The sequence below is a fragment of the Xenopus laevis genome, chromosome 6L, assembly GCF_017654675.1.
Source record: "Xenopus laevis strain J_2021 chromosome 6L, Xenopus_laevis_v10.1, whole genome shotgun sequence".
In the NCBI taxonomy this organism is placed as follows: domain Eukaryota; kingdom Metazoa; phylum Chordata; class Amphibia; order Anura; family Pipidae; genus Xenopus; species Xenopus laevis.
In genome coordinates, this window is record NC_054381.1 from 28,230,161 (window position 1) to 28,252,099 (window position 21,939).

Below are 21,939 nucleotides of genomic sequence, written 5' to 3' on the forward strand. Positions count from 1 at the left end.
CAAACACTAAAATGGATGCAAAAATGCACATCTTCATACACTATTATCAAAGTTTCTTGTTACAGTTCACAGACCAATGCACTGATTCAACTTGCTCTGCTGAGTTGCATGTACCCAGTGTTGGACTGGGAGAGGTGTGGCCCACCGGAAACTCCAAGCAAAGAGCCCACCACTCCAACCTCATCCAACCCCCTCCCAATAAGGGCCCACCACTCCCCATGAATACTAGTGACTGCAGATAATTATCCTGCTATGCTCTCCTGCCCCTCCTAGACCTTCAATACTGAACCACTCAGCCTTCTGGTGAGCTTGGTGATTTTGGGTTTTCTCCAAGATCACCGGCAGGCCAGTCCGACTACATACAGCTGCGCTCAAGTACAGTACACACATACACAAGTAATCCAGGGAATTGACTTGCCTCCAGTGAATCACATGCTCCTCATGGGAGCCCAATCCACTAAGAAAAACTTGTGTGCTATTTATCAAATTGGATTCTAACTCTTATCCAGATACTGAGCAGTGAGCACAAGTTGTGGCTATCTGTTTAGTGGGCATCCATATTTATCCTGGGATTCTGGGGATAAAACGCTGCCTGCGATTTATAAAAAGAGTGTGATTTGGAAGAAATCCTAATATCTCCCCTTTCATTTTTAAAAATCTGAATGATTTGATTAAAATTGGGCCTATGGGAGATGACCTTCCCGCAATTTGGAACTTTCTGGATAACTGGTTTCTGGATAATGAATCCCATACCTGCATAAGGACTGACATTTATGGATGGAAACCCCTGAGTTTTGATACCATGACCCCTTCATTTTATTCATATCACACCCCCTCCTTAATTGTTTGCAGTGGGATCCTTGTGGGAACTAAGATAAACATGTGGTCAGATTATAGTGGACCATGACTATATAAGGAGTCATACACTGTCTGATCATCTACTCTATTCACCCACAGACCAAACAGATGTATACTGTACAAGTGGGCATAATGGTTTATAGCCAATTTTCTATTTTTCTGTTTTAGCCGACCCATAGCAAAGACGGTAAACAAAATATATAGACCTTTAAAGTGCTTGCTGTCCAGTCATAACACTGATGCAAAGGTTCAAGGTTATCTCTTGATAACTAGTGTACAGGTTTGCAATCTGTTATCCAGAAAGCTCCTAATTATGGAATGGCTGTCTCCCATAGACTTTATTTTATCCAAAAAATCCAGATTTTTAAAAATGATTTCATTTTTCTCTGTAATAATAAAATCATACATTGTACTTCATCCCAACTAAGATATAATTAATCCTTATTGGAGACAACCCCAGCCTATTGGTTTATTTAATGTTTACATGATTTTCTAGTAGACTTAAGGTAAGAAGATCCAAATTACAGGAAGATCTGTTATCCTAAAAACCCCAGGTCCGGAGCATTTTATTTAACAGGTCCCATACCTGTATTACTTTTACACTAGTAGAAATGAGAGCAAATGTGCAGATTGGAGTCTTTTTGCTTTAGCAAAGGTCAGCTAGTAGGTAAGCTATGAACGAATCACAAGTAGCCGGTTGAAAAGTAACTCTTCAGCACTTTGTCCTGATCATTTACAGCAGTTCAACAATTAACATAAATGCAAAGCTGGCGTGAAGTTTTTTTTTTTTTTTTTTTTTTTTTTTTTATGAAGCCTTGTGGGAATGAGCAAGTCACTAAGGGCAAAGTACCATTATCTGTGAAGGAGGACACACGGCTAGAGGGAATGCTTTGTGCCTATGCTCCGGAGAGCTAGCAGTCACCATGCTTTCCCGAGGCTTCCTTCCTTGGCTTTTTGTTCTTTTAGCGCTGATGTGCGAATCTGGAGATCTTGTAAAAACCAGACAGAAAAGAGAGAATTACAATGAGGCGTAAGTGATTGGCTGATATTGTGTCCAATATAATCACTAATATTTTATGTAGAACTAAATTAGGGCCAAGCAGTGTGTCTACATCCAATTATTAAAATGTACTATATTCTCAATTTCAGAAATAAAAATGAATGGATCATTTGGCGATATTGATCCTGTTATGGGACCTGTTATCCAGAATGCTTAGGACCTTGGGGTTTTCTGGATAACGGATCTTTCCATAATTTTGATCTCTATACTTTGTCGGATAAAAATCATTTAAACATTAAATAAGCCAGATAGGATTATTTTCCCTCTAATTATATCTTAGCTAGGATCAAGTACAAGATACTGTTTTATTATTACAGAGAAAAAGGGAATATGTTTTAAAATTTTGAATTATTTGATTAAAATGGAATCTATGGGAGATGAACTTCCTTGGATAATGGATCCTATACCTGTAAATTATTTTTGTTCTAAATTATAATAGAAAGAAAAATTTATACTCAAATGAATTTAAAGATAATTATGCCCCCCTTTTTTTTGGCACAGGCCCCGCATGTCTTCAGATAGCGGGAATTTAATATTTTCTACGAGCCAAACCAAAAATATTGAATTCAAGACTGGCCCTTATGGGAAAATAAAGATCAACCAGGACGACCTGACAGAACTCCTGACTCAGGTAAGATTTATGATTTACTAAATCGATATATGATAGTGGCCTATGCTACACAGGCACAAGCTGGTGGATATGTGTAGGTATGTATGACTAATAGGTTTATTATCATTTATAGGGTTTATTGGGTGAATATAATTCAACGTAGTATGATAAAGAAACATTTAAAATAATGGCACTGTTGCATAATGTATGATGTGATATGCTCAAATGCAATCTGTAGGTTTAATATGCAGTCCTATTAGTGATTAAAGGGGCTGTTCACCTTTAAATTAACTTTTAGTATGATGCAGAGAGTGAGATTCTAAGACAATTTGCAATTGGTTTTCATTTTGTATTATTTGTTGTTCTTGAGTTAATTAGCTTTTTTCAGGTTGCTGTGGGTCCCCAGTGTTCCTTAGAATGCGGCTGGGTGGCATGCCGCCCCTGAAATTTTGCAAATAAGTCAAGTACTATAAAAAAGAAAAAATGAAGGCCAATTGAAAAGTTGCTTAGAATTAACCATTCTATAACATACTAACAGTTTACTTAAAGGGGAACCGCTCCTTTAAGGGGATACCTGTATTAGCACTTCTGGAGCAGGCCTGGATTTCCTTCTTCAGCGCCGCTCCTTAGGCCGCATGATCCTAGCACCTGCCCTGCACGTGTATGCGCTGGAGCCCTGGGGAGCTGTGGGTCCCCATTGCTCCTTAGAATGCGGCTGAGCAGAATGCCGCCCCTGAAATTTTGCCACCTGGGTGCAATATAATTGGGAATCCCAGAATATTCTTTATAACCGGATACATTGCATAAGTATTTGCACCCTTTAATATAATTGAGGGATTATGCATCAGTATGTATAGCAACAGTACATGAAGTAAAAAAAAAGTTTATATAGAAAGATACGCAGGGTTTTCATATATTTTTGCAGATTTGGACACGTTCAGTATCTGCATGCCGAATAGTTTCCACTAAAAGCTCCCCCAAAGCCGCCACCAGCCCCGGTTTTACATAGCTGGCACCCCTAGGCCCACTGTCGTTCGTCACCCCTGTCGCCTCCCTTTTATTCACTCAAATTTTCATAATCGGGACCAGAGCAATGGGGATTGGCGCATGCGAAATTTAAAAAACGATTGTATCTCCTGCGCATCTAGACACATACAAGAATCCTCTGCACTCAACCCATTATCAATATATTTAAGACAGAGACATTTTGTGCATTCTGCTACTGAAAAATGCCTTACCCTTTAAACAAAACAGGGATTGTTTGTCCATATATTGCAATATATTTAAGCTGGCCAACTACGTCAAAGTCATCCCATATCTAAAAATGCAGCATGTTGCGTCTGAACCTGCGTTCGGCGCCTACACGCGCCTGAGTGAGTACAGCCCCATTTCAAATAATGACTTGCGTCTATTCCTGCGCTCCCCTGCGGCTGAACGCCAAAAAACGGAACGCAGGGGAGCGCAGGTCGGAACGCTCATGTGTAAGAGCCCTAAGTTTTACCCGCAACTTAACTTGCTGCTTTCAAAGTAAAACTCCCAAACTTGGCTGCCCTTTTATTAGACACCAGTGGGATCACCTGACTATAGTTGGAGAGGGTGGGAGCTACAAGATGGAGCTGGTCATTGCTCCTGTATAACTATAACAAACAAGGGAAAGTTGTGCTCACCACTATTTTTTAAAACCATTAGGCGGGGTGCAATGAGGCTGTGATCACAAAATACATATAGACAAATACAAAAGTCCTCTGCACTCAACCCATTATCAATATATTTAAGACAGAGACATTTTGTGCATACAGCTACTGCGCATCCCCAGTATTTCTGAACCAATGTGGGTGTGGTTGGGCAGCATGCCGTCCTTTAAATCCTGCTGCCCTAGGCCCGGGTCTTGGTGGCCTCTCCACAAATCCGGGCCTGAGCCCCGCAAATCTTTGTGAAGCCGACCCTCTGACACAGCTAACGGATCTCCTGCGTTGTTTCAGTGATGCTGGGCTGGAGGCGGAGCGTTCCTTCCATTGGCTGCAGTTGTGTTTTCATTTGTAATCAGCGTATGGAAGGATCCCGCCGCCCCCAGCCCAGCGTCACTGAAACAACACAGAAGATCATTTAGCAGGGTCAGGTTAACGAAGGTTCATGGGCGACTTTGGGGGGGCTTTTAGTGGAATATATTCGACATGCAGCACCTGCTAGATATGGACACGTTCCTATGATTTTTATAGAAACGTGTCGGTATTGCTTTAAGCTTGAGCTTGGTTTTCTTTTCCCTTTTTGGTTGCCTGGCAGTGGGTAGGTTCTTCACTCACTGACTCGCTAATACAGACACTATTGCCTTACCCTTATACTGCTGGGGCAGTCCATGTGGGTTGTTGTCAAGGCAGGTTTTGCCGCATTACTTTACAACCAAATGGTTTACCTGTCCCTTGGCTCTAACACTTGTCCTACAGCACCAACATGTCGCATGGCAACAAAACTTGCGCACTGTTCTAAGAAAACTAGATCTGTGTTGTGCCTTCAAAGGGCTGTTCGGCTAATGTGGAAAAAATGTAATTCTCTGAATGTGAACATGGCATTTTTTTTTCTTTTTGGAAAATGATTTTATTGACTCTCTAAGCATCCATCATGTAGCTAGCTAATAGTGGAAATGTCAGTGCCTCCTTTTCTAGCTTTGATATTGGCAGTGAGGAAGCTTAAATAGTAAGTCACATTTAAGTTATGTTGTAGAATGTCCGATTGGTCTTCATTTTTTATTTATAGTTTTTAGACTATTTGCCTTTCTCTTTTGCCTCTTTCTGAGGCTACAGTTTTATTGTTACTTTATATTACTTAACTTTCCTTTCTTTTTCTTGGGCTAAGTAATAAAAGGCACTATTTTTGCTCAGGGGCAGTAATCCATAGCAACCAATCAACAGGTAGAATTTACTGGTCACCTGTTTATATGCAAGCGTCTTATTGGTTGTCATGGGTTACTGCTCCTGGACCTGGGCACTGGTGTAACTATAGAGGAAGCAGACCCCACAGTTCCGGGGGGGGGGGCCTGGGGAAAGGGGGGCCCAAACCACATGGTTTGTTCCCTCTATATCTCTAAATCCCCCTATATTACATATAGGGGTTATTCTATCATTGTCTACACCAGGGATCCCCAACCTTTAGAACCCGTGAGCAACATTCAGAAGTAAAAGGAGTTGAGGAGCAACACATGCATGAAAAATCTTCTTGGGGTGCCAAATAAGTGCTGTGATTTGCCATTTGGTAGCCCCTATGTGGATTGTCAACCTACATTGAGGCTCTGTTTGGCAGTGCACCTGGTTTTAAGCAGCCAAAACTTGCCTCCAAGCCTAGAATTAAAAAAAAAGCACCTGCTTTGAGGCCACTGGGAACAACATCCAAGGGGTTGGAGAGCAACATGTTGCTCACAAGCTACTGGTTGGGGATCACTGATCTACACCATCCTTGAAGATCACCAATGCCTCTTCTGCTTACCCCTAGTTCCAGCCCTGATCTCAGTGTCTTATATTTGCACCCAGAGCACATAAATGTAGGATATGCCTGTGGATAAATATTCTGTAGCAGTGCAAATGTGCCCCTCAACATTACAGCTTCTCTCACATCAATGGTTTTTTTTTGTTCCCTCCAGATACGCAAAAATAAAGAAGAAATAGCAGAAATAAAAGCAAGTGCTACAGGCACCAATCAGACAATAACAAATCAGGTTTCCCAGCTTAACTCCAAGGTATGTCTCTATGTATGTACTTTATAAATACTGCCATTATGATGCATCTTCAAATCATATTGGGAGGCCGGCAAAGGAATGGTAAAACATAGGATAGGAAAGGCTCATTTACAAGTGCAAGTGCTATTTTGGCTACAAATCTCTATGTTTTTACTAGGGATGCACAAAATCCAGAATTCAGTTCAGGATTTGGCCAGGATTCATACTTTTTCAGCAGGATTCGGATTCAGTCGAATCCTTCTGCCCGTCCGAACCGAATCTGAATCCTAATTTGCATATGCACATAAGGGGCGGGAAGGGAAATCAAGTGACTTTTTGTCACAAGACAAGGAAGTGAAAAATGTTTTCCCCTTTACAATTTGGATTCAGCTCAGTATTCAGCCGAATCTTTCGCAAAGGGTTTCGGGGTTCACCTGAATCCAAAAAAGTGCAGTTGTTACCCATAATTCCGGCATCATTGCATCCAACAGGGCTAGATGTGCTTGGCGCAACTGGGTTTAATACATTAAAACAATTCCAATTGTGCTTTGAAGTGAATGAGATACAAAAGCACCAAAAATTCCAACTGGCGTTATTTTGTCATTAAAATTACTCTGTGCCCTAGGCTCATTTTTGTGCGCTCCATGCAATTCATCAGAAAATTATGATTTGGCAGCAAATGGCACAGGCAAATTGCTATGGGCGCAAATACCTATAAAAAATTATGTAAATTTGGCCAACAACTGCAGCATTTTTTACATGAGCACAATGGTGGGTGCACTTCATAAATGAGCCCTATAGTGTAAAATCATAATCTCATTTAGTGCAGAAACTCAAGTAGTTATATCTCGAACGGTCTCTTTACAACAGTGTTGTGTTTTCTGTTAAACAAAACACACTCTGTGTATGTCCATCTTAATTGTGAGCAACAGTCATATGATTGGAGGAACCAGACAGACCCAAGTGTGCCAGGAAATAAGCAACGAGTAGAACATTTTAAGAATTTAAGTAAATCAGTAACTCTTATTTAACAAGTAACATACCATGTTTACAGGCAAAAACAAATACAGCTATGGAATCCGTTATCCAGAAACCCATTATCTAGACAGTTCTGAATTTCTCTAAAGTCCGCCTCCCATCCAAATTTTTAAAACAATTTTCTTTTTCTCTGTAATAATAAAACAGTAGCTTGTACTTGATCCCAACTAAGATATAATTAATCCATATTGGAAGAATGATATGACCCGTATAACAGAACCTGCTACCTTTTACTTTATTATGGTCATGAAAATGGTTGTTTCTGATGTCCCAGTAACTTACAGCATTGTGTTCATTGTGAAGCCGCAAATTGCTCTGCTGCAGATACTGAGTGTATTATATATTTTTATTTTACAGTTAACAGATATTGAAGTAAAATTTGAAAGTTTACAGCAGGTAAGAGATTATTACAGGGTCATTAAACACTTGTTAATAAAATAGTGACAATTTCTATTAGAGGCTGCTGGCTTCTCAGACACCGACATACTATTCATCATAAATTACTTAATCCAACCCCTCTTTATCATCACACAGGCGTTTCATCTGTACTAATAAGCAAATTCCTCAGGTCTGAAGGCCTATTGCAGTTAAAGCCCTGTATTCCTTAAATGTAAAGTCACAGGGAGGCTGTGTTTGATTGGTTGGATTCTAATAAATCTTATAGTCTTGCACTTTTGTTGGTTTTGCCACATTTGAAGCCAAAATCTTTGAATTTATAAGTCGGATGTGTAATTGCACACATTTGTGTTTGATGTTGCCTTTTGGTATAATCATTGGATTATGTGATTATATTCCCAGACACTCAGCAGAAAAGCGTGTAACAGCAATCCATGCCAGAATTCCGGAGCGTGTTTAAATCTTCTGGATTCTTTTTACTGCCTGTGTCCAGATCAATGGCAGGTAAGTGACAAATAGTAATTACAGTATCTTGCACTTTTTGTTAGGGTGAAGCAAAGCACCACTCAGTTTAGCCGGCTATGGAGATATAAAGCCATTTGGGGTGAAATGTAGAACATCAAATCAATCAGATGTCGGAAAATGTTACTTGGGAATACAGGTATTCGATCCATTATACAGAACCCAACTCCCAATTACGGAAAGGTCATCTCCCATAGACTCCATTTTATCCAATAATACAAATTTTTAAAAATGATATGTTTTTTTCTGTAATAATAAAACAGTACCTTGTACTTGATCCCAACTAACATATAATTAATCCTTATTGGAAGCAAAACCAGCCAATTGGGTTTATCTAATGTTTACATGATTTTCTAGTAGACTTAGCGTACGAAGAACCAAATTATGGAAAGATCCATTACACAGGCCCTGAGCATTCTGGGTAACAGGTCCCATACCTGAAAAAATATATGCCCTTTAGATTCAAACCCCCATGCTGATCAAGAAGAAAAATAGAATTGCTAGCATCCAGTTATGGAAAAGGACATATAAATCATACTACTTGTTTAATTTGATAAGTAATTCAATTGTTTGTCGGGTGGTCCCTCACTCCAAAGGCATCAAGGCTCTATCAAACAGAGTCAGTGGCACCGTCCAAGCCACGCAATATCCAAGGTATAAGCAAAGTTCACTCTGGAGAGCCAAATTAGATTCAGTGTTCTTTATTCAAACACAACATGTTTCGGCAGACATGTCTTTAGCACCTGATGAAGGACATGTCTGTCCGAAACATGTTGTGTTTGAATAAAGTACACTGAATCTAATTTGGCTCTCCAGAGTGAACTTTGCTTATACCTTGTTTAATTTGATATAACTCATCAATAAATGGTTATTTGCCACCATTCTCAGTTGTACATTTAGGGGTAGATTTATTAAGGTTCTATTTGTTTTTTCCTTGGAAATTCTTGGTTTCGAGTTGTATTTTTTGTTAAAAACGCACATGTTTGGGTTGAAAAATAAACTTGAATCTATCAAGTTTTTAAAAAAAAAACAAAAAAACAAAACTTGAATATTCTAGACTTAGTATACCCTGGAAATAGTTGTAATCTGCACATACAGCACCTAAAACCTGTTGCGGTTCTGTAGAAGTCAACGGCAGAGGTCCCTTGAACCATTTGAAGAGGTTAAGAGCCTGCTTGACGTTTTTCGGAGGGTTTATGCGGGACTCACCCTTGAAATAGTGTTTTTGCCATTCAAGTTTTTTCTTGAATAAGATACCATTTGAGTTTTGAGGTCATTCTAGTTCATTAGAGGTAAAAAAAAACTCTTAACACTCGACCTTTGATAAAGAACCCCTAAATAACTGGAGTACAATAAAAGAGAACCTTTCTATATTGACTGTGAAACGTCCCTTCTTCTAGTAAAGTATTACAATGGAGAATAGACAGTTTATAAAAGTCTCCTTTAAAAATAAAATAAAGGGTTTTGGTTAACTTATACATGATTTAATCACTGAAGTTAGTATTCAGTAAGCCCACAAGTTAATAAATAATGATCCAAGTAGCACATTCTAGGCTATAACTTGACAAAATCCAGTGAAGTCAGCATGGGCTAATGGAAAATAATTACATTTTTGCCAATTCCAGTTTTTTTTCATTACATGGGGGCCTTATTTATCCCAGTATTTCAATAAAAAAGTCAGACTAAACTAGAATTGATGATTGGACATTATTTATTATTAAAAAAAATCACGATTTAATTGATTGGAGACAAACATGAAAAAATCGAGCGAAAATCCAAATTGTATGAGTTTTTTTTTCCAAATCGCTCTATTTTTTTGGGCTTTTTTATGGATTTATGCCTGAAAAGTTCAAAACAGTTGGATTTTCAGGCTAATTCCAGCGCAGACTACAGAAACTTCCAAATAGGATAGGGACCTCTTCCATTGACTTATATACAACCTCAGTAGGTCGGAGGTGGCAGAATTTCGGATTCTGACTTTTTTCATCCTTGGGGTATAATAAAACTCGAAAAGTTAGATTTTTTTCCCACTAAAAATCAGGGCCGGAACTAGGGGTAGGCAGAGTAGGCACGTTCCTTGGGCGCAAAGCTGGGAGGGCGCCAGGCACGTACCTCCTCTGTCGCCTACTCCAAGTCCTGTTCACTTCTCTGCATTTCTTCTCACCTTTCGCGCTTCTGCGCATGCGTGCGAACTTCAATTCACGCATGTGCACTATATTGCAAATTCGCGCATGCGCACGCTAAACAGGCGCCGCGACTGCCGGGCCTGCCCAGGGTGGCCTGGCACTGCTAAAAATTCAGGCTTTATAGTAAAAAAAACTCAATATGTTCAAGTTTTTGGCATTCAGACTTTAATAAATAACCCCATAAATGTAGTTTTGCACTATATTGATATTTTAATCCTAACAAAGTGGCCAGATGTAATTTCAGTCCTAGATGTCTGTGATTCCGCTCTGCAGATATTAATTCCAAAACATTAAATGCATATATATATATATATATATATATATATATATATATATATATATATATATATATATATATATATAAAAAGTAGACATTTTAGTGACCTTTATCCACCATAGGTTGTGAAAAAATGATTTGTATTGACAACATGAATTAGGTCCATCGTTGGATCCTTTATTTCCCCGTGACCCAAGCAGTTGCTGGAGCCGCTACATGTATTGTTGCTTGGGCCATTATATAACCACTGTATTATTTTATTTTGCAAAAATATTTTCAAGGGGCCAACCTGTACTGATGATGTTAATGAATGCCAGCGTTATGGGGGAACTGCACTTGGCTGTCAGAATGGAGGTTTATGTCAGAATACTCCTGGAAGTTACAGGTATATTCCTCCATAAAACATTTGGTTTCTCTGCTGATCTCAAAGTACGGACTGTATAATACAATAACCCATTTTACTGGAGCAGTGTCTATAAAGCTCTAGAAAAAAATTACCCTTTTTCCAGTGATAATTCTATGATTTAATATACAGTGTTTCAGCATCCAACATTTTAAAAGTAGTTATATGTGACTATTTCCTATATATTCATTCCCATTTTTCAGTTTTGCTGAAGGCGATAGGCCTTTCCTCATGTTATTTTCACTCTAGGGGTAATCTGAATTGTATACCCACAATGCATTGGAAAACTATTCTATATGTATTTTTGTGTATTTATTACTTGATATATAGCTCAATTGCATATTTAGGCCAATTAATATTTCATTAAATCCATTTACTTGTGCCTTTTTTTTTGTAGTTGCACCTGTACACCTGAATGGTATGGTCCATTGTGTACCATGAGATTTGATGACTGTAGAACAAACCCTCTGGACATCTGTATACATGGAATCTGTATAGACCTAGACAGAGAGCAGGCCAATCAGGTAAGCAAATGAAGGCAATATGATATGGTTAAAAGCCTTTTACAATATATTAGAAACATGGTCAGAGTTATTGTTCCAATACATAGTATTCAATTCCATTTTCAAAGAAATCTTCATTTTCTTTTTACATGGCATGTTTCCATAAATAGAAGCTATTGTTGTATTGCCCTTTGTCAACATGTTTTGCTTGTCTGTGTGTACCAATGTGGCATTTATATTGGCAGCCAAAATACAGCTGTGTCTGTGATGTGGGGTGGATGTCGCCTCCAGGAAGTTCGGCCTGTACTGCAGATGTAGATGAATGTGCACTTCCCAACCCACCCTGTTCCCGAAACCCTCCAGTTCAGTGCTCTAACACTATGGGATCATTCACTTGTGGCCCATGCCCAGCAGGTAATTGCCTTTTACACTGCACAATGATATGTGGCTAAGATATTTTATTTAGGGGTGGTTCACCTTTAAGTTACAGGGATTCTGTCATGGGAAAACATTTTTTTCATTAGTTAATAATGCTGCTCCAGCAGACTTTTCACTGAATTACGTGTTTTTGTATTTAATTTTGAAATCTGACATGGAACTAGACATATTGTCAGTTTCCCAGGTGCCCCCAGTCATGTGACTTGTACTCTGATAAACTTCAGTCACTCTTTACTGCTGCACTGCAAGTTAGAGTGATATCACCCCTTCCTTTCCTCCCTCCCAGTAGCCCGTCAGCAGAAAAATAGGAAGGTAACCAAATAACAGCTCCCTAACACAGGATAACAGCTCCCTGGTAGATCTAAGAACAGCACTTAATAGTAAAAATCCAGGTCCCACTGAGACACATTCAGTTACATTGAGTAGGAGAAACAACAGCCTTACAGAAAGCAGTTCCATAGTGTAGTACTGGCTCTTTCTGAAAGCACATGACCAGGCCAAATGACCTGAGATGGCGCCTACACACCAATATTACAACCAAAAAAATACACTTATTGGTTCAGGAATGACATTTTATATTGTACAGTGAGTTATTTGCAGTGTAAACAGTGTAATTTAGGAATAAAAACTACACCATAGAAATCATGACAAAAAAATAATGAAGAAAATGTTGCGGTTGAGCAAAGAGAAAAGTTTTAGTTAAAGTGGACCCGTCACCCAGACACAAAAATCTGTATAATAAAAGTCCTTTTCAAATTAAACATGAAATCCACTTTCAATTTTTTATAAAAGCATTCATAGCTGTTGTAAGCTCATTTAAAAATCTCAGCTGTCAATCAAATATTGTCTGCCCCACCTCTATGCCTAGGCATAGAGGCGGGCAGACAATTGCTTTCACTTTCCATTCAGCACTTCCTAGATGTCACTGCTCTCCCCACATTCCCCCGTTCTCTTTACCATTTAATTGTGTAACCAGGGCATGGGGATGGACTTCAGGTCCCCCATTCTGGTGCACAAACAAGATTCTGAGATGATACAAGGCTTGTCTTAATAACAGTGTCCACAAAATGGCTCCTGCCTGCTTGCTATAATTATGAATTCCCAGACTGAATGAAACAAGATTCAAATAATTTATATAGTGTAATTAAAGTTCATTTTGCTTGACTAATGTGATAAAATAGGATTTTGAATAATTTTTTTGGGTGACAGGTCCACTTTAATCAGGCCAGATCTTACACTTAGAAGTCAAAATGTTAGGAGCATTTTCTCCTGATATAGTAATGGTATGGGATCCATTTTCCATAAAGCTCAGAATTAAGGAAAGACCATCTCCCATAGACTCCATTTTAATCAAATAATTTACATTTTTATAAATGATTCCCTTTTTCTCTGTAATAATAAAACAGTACCCTGTACTTGATCCCAGCTAAAATATAATTAATCCTAATTGGAGGAAAAATTGGATTTAAATGATTTTTAAGTAGACGTAAAGTATGGAGAACCAAAATACAGAAAGATCTTTTATCTGAAAAACTCCAGGTCCTGAGCATTCTGGATAACAGGTCCCATACCTGTACTTTCATTTTTTAGAAACCTTTAAACACAGGTCTCAGTTTGCTTCTTAGTGAACAATAATACAACTTATCAAATCTGCTTTGTGGCATCTGCCTTGTTTGTATATTTATTTATGATACCCTTTTAAAACTCAATTGATCCCACACAAAGGCTGGAAAGGAAATGGCTACAGCTGTCAGGATATCAATGAATGTGAAACAGAGAACGGTGGCTGCTCCTTGGCTCCAGCAGTAAAATGCTTGAACACCATGGGATCCTATCATTGTGGGCCGTGTCCCCCAGGTAAATAGTTATTAATTCTGGGTTGTACATACCAAGGCATATGAAGTGCAGTATTCATTTGTGGATAATGAAGTAAAGGCATAACAACCAATTAGATGCTACAGTCTAGTCGAGTTGGTTACAAGTCCTACTGCCAACATTTATGACATTGCCCACATAAATCACAAGATATTCAAGACCACGTAAAGGCAGACCCAGTTGTTTATAGAAGCCATGGAACTCTAAAAGGACATCTTATATTTTAAAATAGAGGCTGTACTATTTTTCATAATACACACATTTCAATTTGTTGTGCGAACACACCAAGTTGTGATTATCACTGATAATATCACTATAGAATATATTTTATATCTTATACATTATTTATGGGTTATTTATGGTTTTTAAACCTTTGCAGTTTGGCATATGAAATGTGTTCCTTTCTAGGGTATGACGGAGATGGGCACACATGTGCTCAAACAGACTCCTGCTCTGTGAACAATGGCGGGTGCCATCCCTTAGCATCATGTGACCCTGGTGACGGTAAGACTTTAAACTCATTATAGTGTAGCCCTCTTTTGCTGCCATGGGAAGCCCTGTACTGATTTCCCTTTTTGGAACTTCAAGAGTCCTGTGTGTCCTCTATATGAAGAGCAGGTATAACTATAAACAGGCGTACCTCCACCCTTTACTACCCCTCCCTGTGAACTTCTCTGAACCACAATCACAAAAACACTCAGAAATGTGGAGATGTTTATTTGCAGAAAAAAATGTAAGTTTTATACATACAATCTGGCAGCTAGGTATTTAGGTCTGGTGCTGCCATAGTCTGAAGGACCTGGTTGTCTGCAGACATCTTGACTTTTTTTTAAAAAAGATTTTTAAGGACCAGTAACACTGAATAAATGTAAAAATGTTTATTTGATGTGCATCTCTACCCATTACTTGTATAATGATCTCTCTGAAGCTCAAGTCCGGGTTTTAACATGTTTGTGTTATCTGCTCTGCTGTGGACTGCCATATTTTATTCAATTTAAACATTCAATTTAAACAATTAAAACATATTTATAATCTTTCTGCAAAGACCCTGCTAACAAAACGTCAGTTTTTGTTCTGCCACATTAAGACATTTATTTGAACTTCTGAATCCTTTATCATTTACAGCAATTTTGCCGATTTGTGTCTGTCCACCTGGCTATGCTGGAAACGGTTATGGGCCGAGTGGTTGCTTGGCTCTCAGTAACATCTGCGAGACACACAATCCTTGTTTAAATGGCCAGTGCAAGGTATGTTATACAGTTTTATCGGTGGGCACTTAGTATGTTTTCATATCCAATAACACTTTTATATTCGACCACCAGAGAGGATACCAGACAAATTGACTTATTGCATTAAATGCAATACATAAATATGCTGTAATAGCAATTGTTGGGATATTCAACAATTAGCCATTAGTCTATTAATACTCTTTAACATCAAATAGTAACACCAAAAAATGAAAGTGTTTTAAAGGAATGATAATATAATGTACTGTTGCCCTGCACTGGTAAAACTTGTGTGTTTGCATCAGAAACGCTACTATAGTTTAAATAAACAAGCTGCTGTGTAGCCATGGGGGCAGCCATTCAAGCACAGGATACACAGTAGATAACAGATAAGTTCTGAAGAATCCCGTTGTATACTACAGAGCTTATCTGTTATCTGCTTTGTATTCTGTGCCTTTTCTCCTTCTTCATCTTTGAATGGCTGCCCCCATGGCTACACAGTTGCTTGTCTATATAAACTACAGTAGTCTTTCTGAAGCAAACACACCAGTTTTACCAGTTCAAAGCAACTGTAAATGATATTTTAATTACTTTACAACACTTTAATTTTTGGTGTTACTGTTCCTTTAACTTTACATCTATTTTTCCTTTTTATATATACTGCTCTACATTTCACAGCCTACAGTCTCAGGCTATGAATGTCGATGCAATCCGGGATGGACAGGAACCAACTGTACAGAAAACATTGATGAGTGTTCAAGCAGGCCTTGCCAGAATGGAGGGAATTGTACCGATGGCATTAATAGCTACACCTGTAACTGCCCCAGTGGCTGGACTGGATTCAATTGTGAATCTCCCAAACAAGGTATGTCTGTTTTTTTTATTCTTAAGTTCTGCAAATAAAATTAGTACCTTGCTTTTTTTTAATGTGGACATATTTTCAGTACTCCCCAACATATCTCTGGGTACACCCTTATAAATCTATATATTCATTATGAAGCACAATATGTGTTTTGATGTAATCAAGCCAAACCCAAAAAGTGCAGAGTATTCATTGGACTAAAACGAGTTTTGCTTTTACAGATCTAGTCTAGTTAGATATGGAAAGAAAACATTAGATTGGTGGCTATGGGTTATCTGTTTCTCCATAATCACCGTGAAGCATCTGAAATGAAGGTCAGACATCTGATGTCTGTTTATACTGGCACATGACTATTCATTTGTTCAAAAACACTTCTAAACAAACTAGCTGCCACATACATCACATCATTCTAATCCTTTAGCAAAAGCAACTAATCTGCTGTTATGGAAAGAAATGCCAGCAGGCTAACTAGATCTAATGTACCAAACTGTATTGTACCAAAAGCAGACTCTGATTGGGTCCCCTACCAGTCACAGACAATGCAACTAAGAAGAAGTTTCAGTATATATTTATGAAAAATGTCTTATTCCCCTAAATTAAGATTGCTGTGGGACCCAGTCACTTCTAGTCTTGCCTGCTAAGGCTTACTGTCTGAATTGTGTTGCCTGTAGGACAGGGAGCTGGCATGGGAATTTTATCCTGGCTTCTTTGTGTCAGATTCCAATAATAACAGTTTATTTGAATTAATTTGAAGTCTCAGAACCAATGGCTTTAAAGAGATACCGACAAATCCAAACTTATGGTAACTAACCAATTGGATTGCCAATTTAAAAACATCCTAGTGTAGGGACCCATAGGGTTAATTTCCCCATGGCTTGTAAATGGGTACTTGGGTGAGCCAGTATTGCCCATTGGCCTTATTCCTGTTACATTTTAATTTTGTGATTGGGAAAACCAGGTCTTCGTCTTTGGCCTTTATCTTCTGACCAAGGTGAACGTCTGCTAGGGGTCCTTTGACAATAAAGAGATATGCAATAAAGCAGTGCTTTTCAACTGATGGCCCATGACCCCGCTTGTGTGGCCCCCACATGAAAGTATGCCTGCTGTGACTTCTTACCTTTGTGTAAGATTTTAGCTGGCCCCCACAATGTTTACACCTCAAATTCAGACAGTTAATTCACACCTGTAACCCCCCCTGCATTTTTCACACCTGTTACACCTCTATTGTTCACACAAATCCCTGTACTGTTCACACCTCAGACCAAGACTGCAAGTGGCCACCTGTTCACACATCATTCAAATTGCTAGAGGGGCAGTGTAGTTCTGATTTTCATGTCTCCTGCTCTTTGAATATGCCATACTCTGCCTGCCCTATGCTCCTTGTGTGTGTGCCATACTCTGCCTGCAATATGCTCCCTGTGTGTGCCATACTCTGACTGCCCCGTGCTCCTTGTGTGTGCCATACTTTGCCTGTCGTATGCTCCTTGTGTGTGCCATACTCTGCCTGCCCTATGCTCCATGTGTGTGCCATACTCTGCTTGCCCTATGCTCCTTGTGTGTGCCATACTTTGCCTTTTGTATGCTCCTTGTGTGTGCCATACTCTGCTTGCCCTATGCTCCCTGTGTGTGCCATACATTGCCTGCCCTATGCTCCTTGTGTGTGCCATACTCTGCTTGCCCTATGGTCCCTGTGTGTGCCATTCTCTGCCTGCCCTATGCTCTTTGTGTGTGCCATACACTGCCAGCTCTATGCTCATTGTGCATGCCATACTTTGCCTGCCCTATGCTCCCTATGTGTGCCATACTCTGTCTGCCCTAAGCTCCCTGTGTGTGCCATACTCTGCCTGCCCTGTGCCCCCCTGTGTGTGCCATACTCTGCCTGCCCTGTGCCCCCTGTGTGTGTCATAATCTGCCTGCCCTATTCTGCCTGTGTGTTGTATACTCTGCCTGTGGGAGGTGAACCAGGTGGGGGTTTGATAGCATTTGGAAATACTTGTAAGTGGCCTTTCACCACGTAGTGGATAGTGTGGCCTACTTGCACACCCTGGCCTTCAGAAAGTAAACACCAGGTGTAGGTGTTAGAGGGATCAGCATCCTCCCAAACAGACAGGCCACAAATATACACTGGCACTCATGGCTGATTCAAGCAGGGATAGACCCTTGCATGTTTTCCCTGTGTAAACATGTGTAATCTCGCAAGGGCCTATCCCTGCTTGAATCAGCCATAAGTGCCAGTGTATATTTGGAACCTTTCACCACGTAGGCAAGAAAAATTCCAGCCCTCAGCACCACAGAAATTGGGCAGCACTGCCCTAAAGGAACTTTAATAAAATCAGAGGCAGGGACCCTTATGAACAAGGTTAGAGAGTAATAGGAAAGTTGCATCTGTGCTTAGTTTAGCCAGACAGATGTATCCTCTTATCTTTCATATTGTCTGATGTACTACAAAGCATTCTCTGCACCTCACTATGATCCTTCTCTCTCTCTCTCTCTCTCTCTCTCTCTCTCTCTCGCTCTCTCTCTATATATATATTTATATAGATATATATATATATATATAGATATATATATATATATATCTGGAGCAGTAGACTGCACACCAAGGACTCATTAACAACAGGATCAGCTTGAAAACATAGTGTAGGTTTATTAGACTGAGCTGATCCTGTTGTTAATGAGTCCTTGGTGTGCCGTCTACTGCTCCAGATGTCTACTCCTTTCCAGGCTGGCACCCAGGCTTTGCCCTTGGTTTAATGGTGTGTAGGGATGTAGCGAACGTCGGAAAAAAAGTTCGCGAACATATTCGCGAACTTGCGCAAAAATGCGAGCGGTTCGCGAACGGTTCGCGAACCCCATAGACTTCAATGGGAAGGCGAACTTTAACATCTAGAAAAGACATTTCTGGCCAGAAAAATGATTTTAAAGTTGTTTAAAGGGTGCAACGACCTGGACAGTGGCATGCCAGAGGGGGATCAAGGGCAAAAATGTATCTGAAAAATCTGCCTGTGTGTGCTTGGAAGAGATAGTGTAGGGGGAGAGCTGTTAGTGATTTCAGGGACAGATGATAGTAAGTTTGCTGGCTAGTAATCTGCTTGATACTGCTCTGTATTGGAGGGACAGAAGTCTGCAGGGATTTGAGGGACATTTTAGCTTAGGTAGCTTTGCTGGCTAGTAATCTACTGTTCTCTTTAAACAACTGCCATACGTTGACCTTGTAGGCATTGTTTGCCCAGTTTTTTTGGACGCAGCCACTGAAGCACAGTTGCCATAAAAAATATGCCATATAAATGCTGAAAATAGTAATTTTTCGCCATACGTTGACCTTGTAGACATTGTTTGCCCAGTTTTTTTGGTTGCAGCCACTGAAGCACAGTTGCCAGAAAAAATATGCCATATAAATGCTGAAAATAGTCATTTTTTGCCATACGTTGACCTTGTAGGCATTGTTTGCCCAGTTTTTTTGGTCGCAGCCACTGAAGCACAGTTGCCAGAAAAAATATGCCATATAAATGCTGAAAATAGTAATTTTTTGCCATATACGTTGAGTCAACGTATGGCAAAAAATGACTATTTTCAGCATTTATATGGCATATTTTTTCTGGCCTCTGTGCTTCAGTGGCTGCGGCCAAAAAAACTGGGCAAACAATGCCTACAAGGTCAACGTATACACTACTACAGCGGTGGATACGGATTACGTAAAATATATGAATGCTGCTTGAAAAAAGTCACTCCGGTGTTTTTTCTGGAGACGGTAATATTATGGATATTTAGACAGAATGTGAACAAGGTTACACAGCTAGATGGCGGGTTGAAGAAAACAGTGTGCAAATAATGCCTACAAGGTCAACGTATACACTACAACAGCGGTGGATACGGATTACGTAAAATATATTATGGCTGCTTGAAAAAAGTCACTCCGGTGTTTTTTCTGGAGACGGTAATATTATGGATATTTAGACAGAATGTGAACAAGATCACACAGCTAGATGGCGGGTTGAAGAAAACAGTGTGCAAATAATGCCTACAGGGCAAATAATGCCTAAAAGGTCAACTTATACACTACTACAGCGGTAGTAAAATAAAAAAAAGTAAAATAAAAAAAAAATGAATATTAAAAAAAAAAAATTAAAGTTGGTGCTGCTGAACTACTAGGAGCAGCAGATTAGCACACCAGTCCCACTCCCCAACACTGCTAGACTAATAGCACTGGGCTCTTATAGTAGTAGTAGTAGTAGTAGTAAAACAACAAAAAAATAAATAAAAGCAGTCCTTACAAGGACTACTGTTATTGCAGCAGTCAGCAGATGAGATCAGAAGCAGGACAGCTGCCCACTGCAGCTACATACAGAGCACTGCAGTAGAAGGTAGATTACTAGCCAGCAAAGCTACCTAAGCTTAAATGTCCCTCAAACCCCTGCAGACTTCTGTCCCTCCAATAACAGAGCAGTATCAAAACGATTACTAGCCAGCAAACTTTCAACTGTCCCTGAAATCACTAACAGGCAGCAGCTCTCTCCCTACACTATCTCTTCAGCACACACAGGCAGAGTGAAAAAACGCTGCAGGGCTTCGGTTTTTATAGGGAAGGGGAGTGGTCCAGGGGAGAGCTTCCTGATTGGCTGCCATGTACCTGCTGGTCTGGGGTGAGAGGGCAAAAAAAAGCGCCAACAATGGCGAACCCAAAATGGCGAACGTCGCGCGACGTTCGCGAACTTCCGGCGAGCGCGAACACCCGATGTTCGCGCGAACAAGTTCGCCGGCGAACAGTTCGCGACATCTCTAATGGTGTGCGATCCGTATGCTCTTGTTATATATATATCTATATATAACCTTCCTTCCCCCCTAGTATGCAATGCTGGTTCCCCAAGAAAAGAGGTTAGAGTTTTTGCATACTGGTGAGAGCCTAAAAAATGACATTGGTCAGTAAGTTTAACCTTCCTTGTCCTTAAGGGTCAGATATAGCATTTTGTCATGTGCAGGAATGGGAATTACTGCATGTAAAATATTTTATATGCGGAAATTTGGCGTCACAGAAAAAGACAAAATAGGGCATTTTTTTGTGAATAAGCTGGGTCACCTCGTGATTGTTATCCACATTCATACGAATTAAAAAGTATTTTCAGATGCTTTGTCACCCAGGTGATATGCTATAGCACAGGAGTGTCTGTTGTGAGACATTTATTGTATGGTCTTAAGGCAGCCATTGGATCGTTACATCTAGGGGCACATTTACTTAGCTCGAGTGAAGGATTAGAATGAAAAATACTTCGAATTTTGAAGTATTTTTTGGCTACTTCAACCATCGACCATCGAAAAATCATTCAACTATTGGACCATTCGATAGTCGAAGTACTGTCTCTTTGACCACCTACTTCGCCACCTAAAACCTACCGAGCACCAATGTTAGCCTATGGGGAATAGTAAATGTGCCCCCTAGAGTTGGCTGTAGTGGGTAAACTACTCTTGACAATTTATTTGTCACCTTCATTTGTGATACAGCCAAAGCAAAGTTTCTAACTGAAATTGTTTCAATAATTTGTGCACTGGTGTCTCTGACAATTGCTTTGGCGGAAGTCTTCATTTTAACCTGTGCATCTTTATTATATCTGGACCTTATTTAAGATGGAATACATGTTTTTGGCTGAAAGGTAACACATTCTTATTTCTCTTTTTAGAGTGTGGAGGAGTTTTAACTGGGTTAACAGGGACCTTTGGTTATCCTAACAATCCGGGTACCGACCAGAATGGCCATATGCTGAGCTGTACGTGGGTAATCAAGACTGAACCGAGCAAGGTAAGAAACTCCATGAATTATTCTAGAGGGCTCAGGAAAATTATAGAACATCTTTGTTAAATGAAAGGAAAATTATTTAATACTGAATAGTTGGGTAATTGATGGAAGGTACCATCAAACCTTGTTTCAGGCAAAACTTTAGCCTAAGATTTGCCCTGTCATATGTCACACAGTTATCAGTG

The 21,939-nt window shown here is 39.6% G+C and overlaps 1 protein-coding gene across 1 annotated transcript in view; it reads left to right on the top strand.

The window, feature by feature from the left end:
* The first annotated feature begins 1,713 nt into the window (after positions 1-1,713).
* The window catches only part of LOC108718474 (cubilin), a 129,301-nt gene continuing 109,075 nt past the window's right edge, over positions 1,714-21,939 (top strand). The window contains exons 1-13 of the mRNA XM_041565871.1: positions 1,714-1,888; positions 2,420-2,549; positions 6,163-6,258; positions 7,633-7,671; positions 8,074-8,175; positions 10,938-11,041; positions 11,457-11,583; positions 11,808-11,976; positions 13,726-13,857; positions 14,284-14,379; positions 15,001-15,122; positions 15,780-15,966; positions 21,639-21,757. Of these exons, the coding sequence (XP_041421805.1) occupies positions 1,782-1,888; positions 2,420-2,549; positions 6,163-6,258; positions 7,633-7,671; positions 8,074-8,175; positions 10,938-11,041; positions 11,457-11,583; positions 11,808-11,976; positions 13,726-13,857; positions 14,284-14,379; positions 15,001-15,122; positions 15,780-15,966; positions 21,639-21,757 (1,530 nt within the window). The 5' untranslated portion in view covers positions 1,714-1,781. The remainder of the gene's footprint in view (positions 1,889-2,419; positions 2,550-6,162; positions 6,259-7,632; positions 7,672-8,073; positions 8,176-10,937; positions 11,042-11,456; positions 11,584-11,807; positions 11,977-13,725; positions 13,858-14,283; positions 14,380-15,000; positions 15,123-15,779; positions 15,967-21,638; positions 21,758-21,939) is intronic.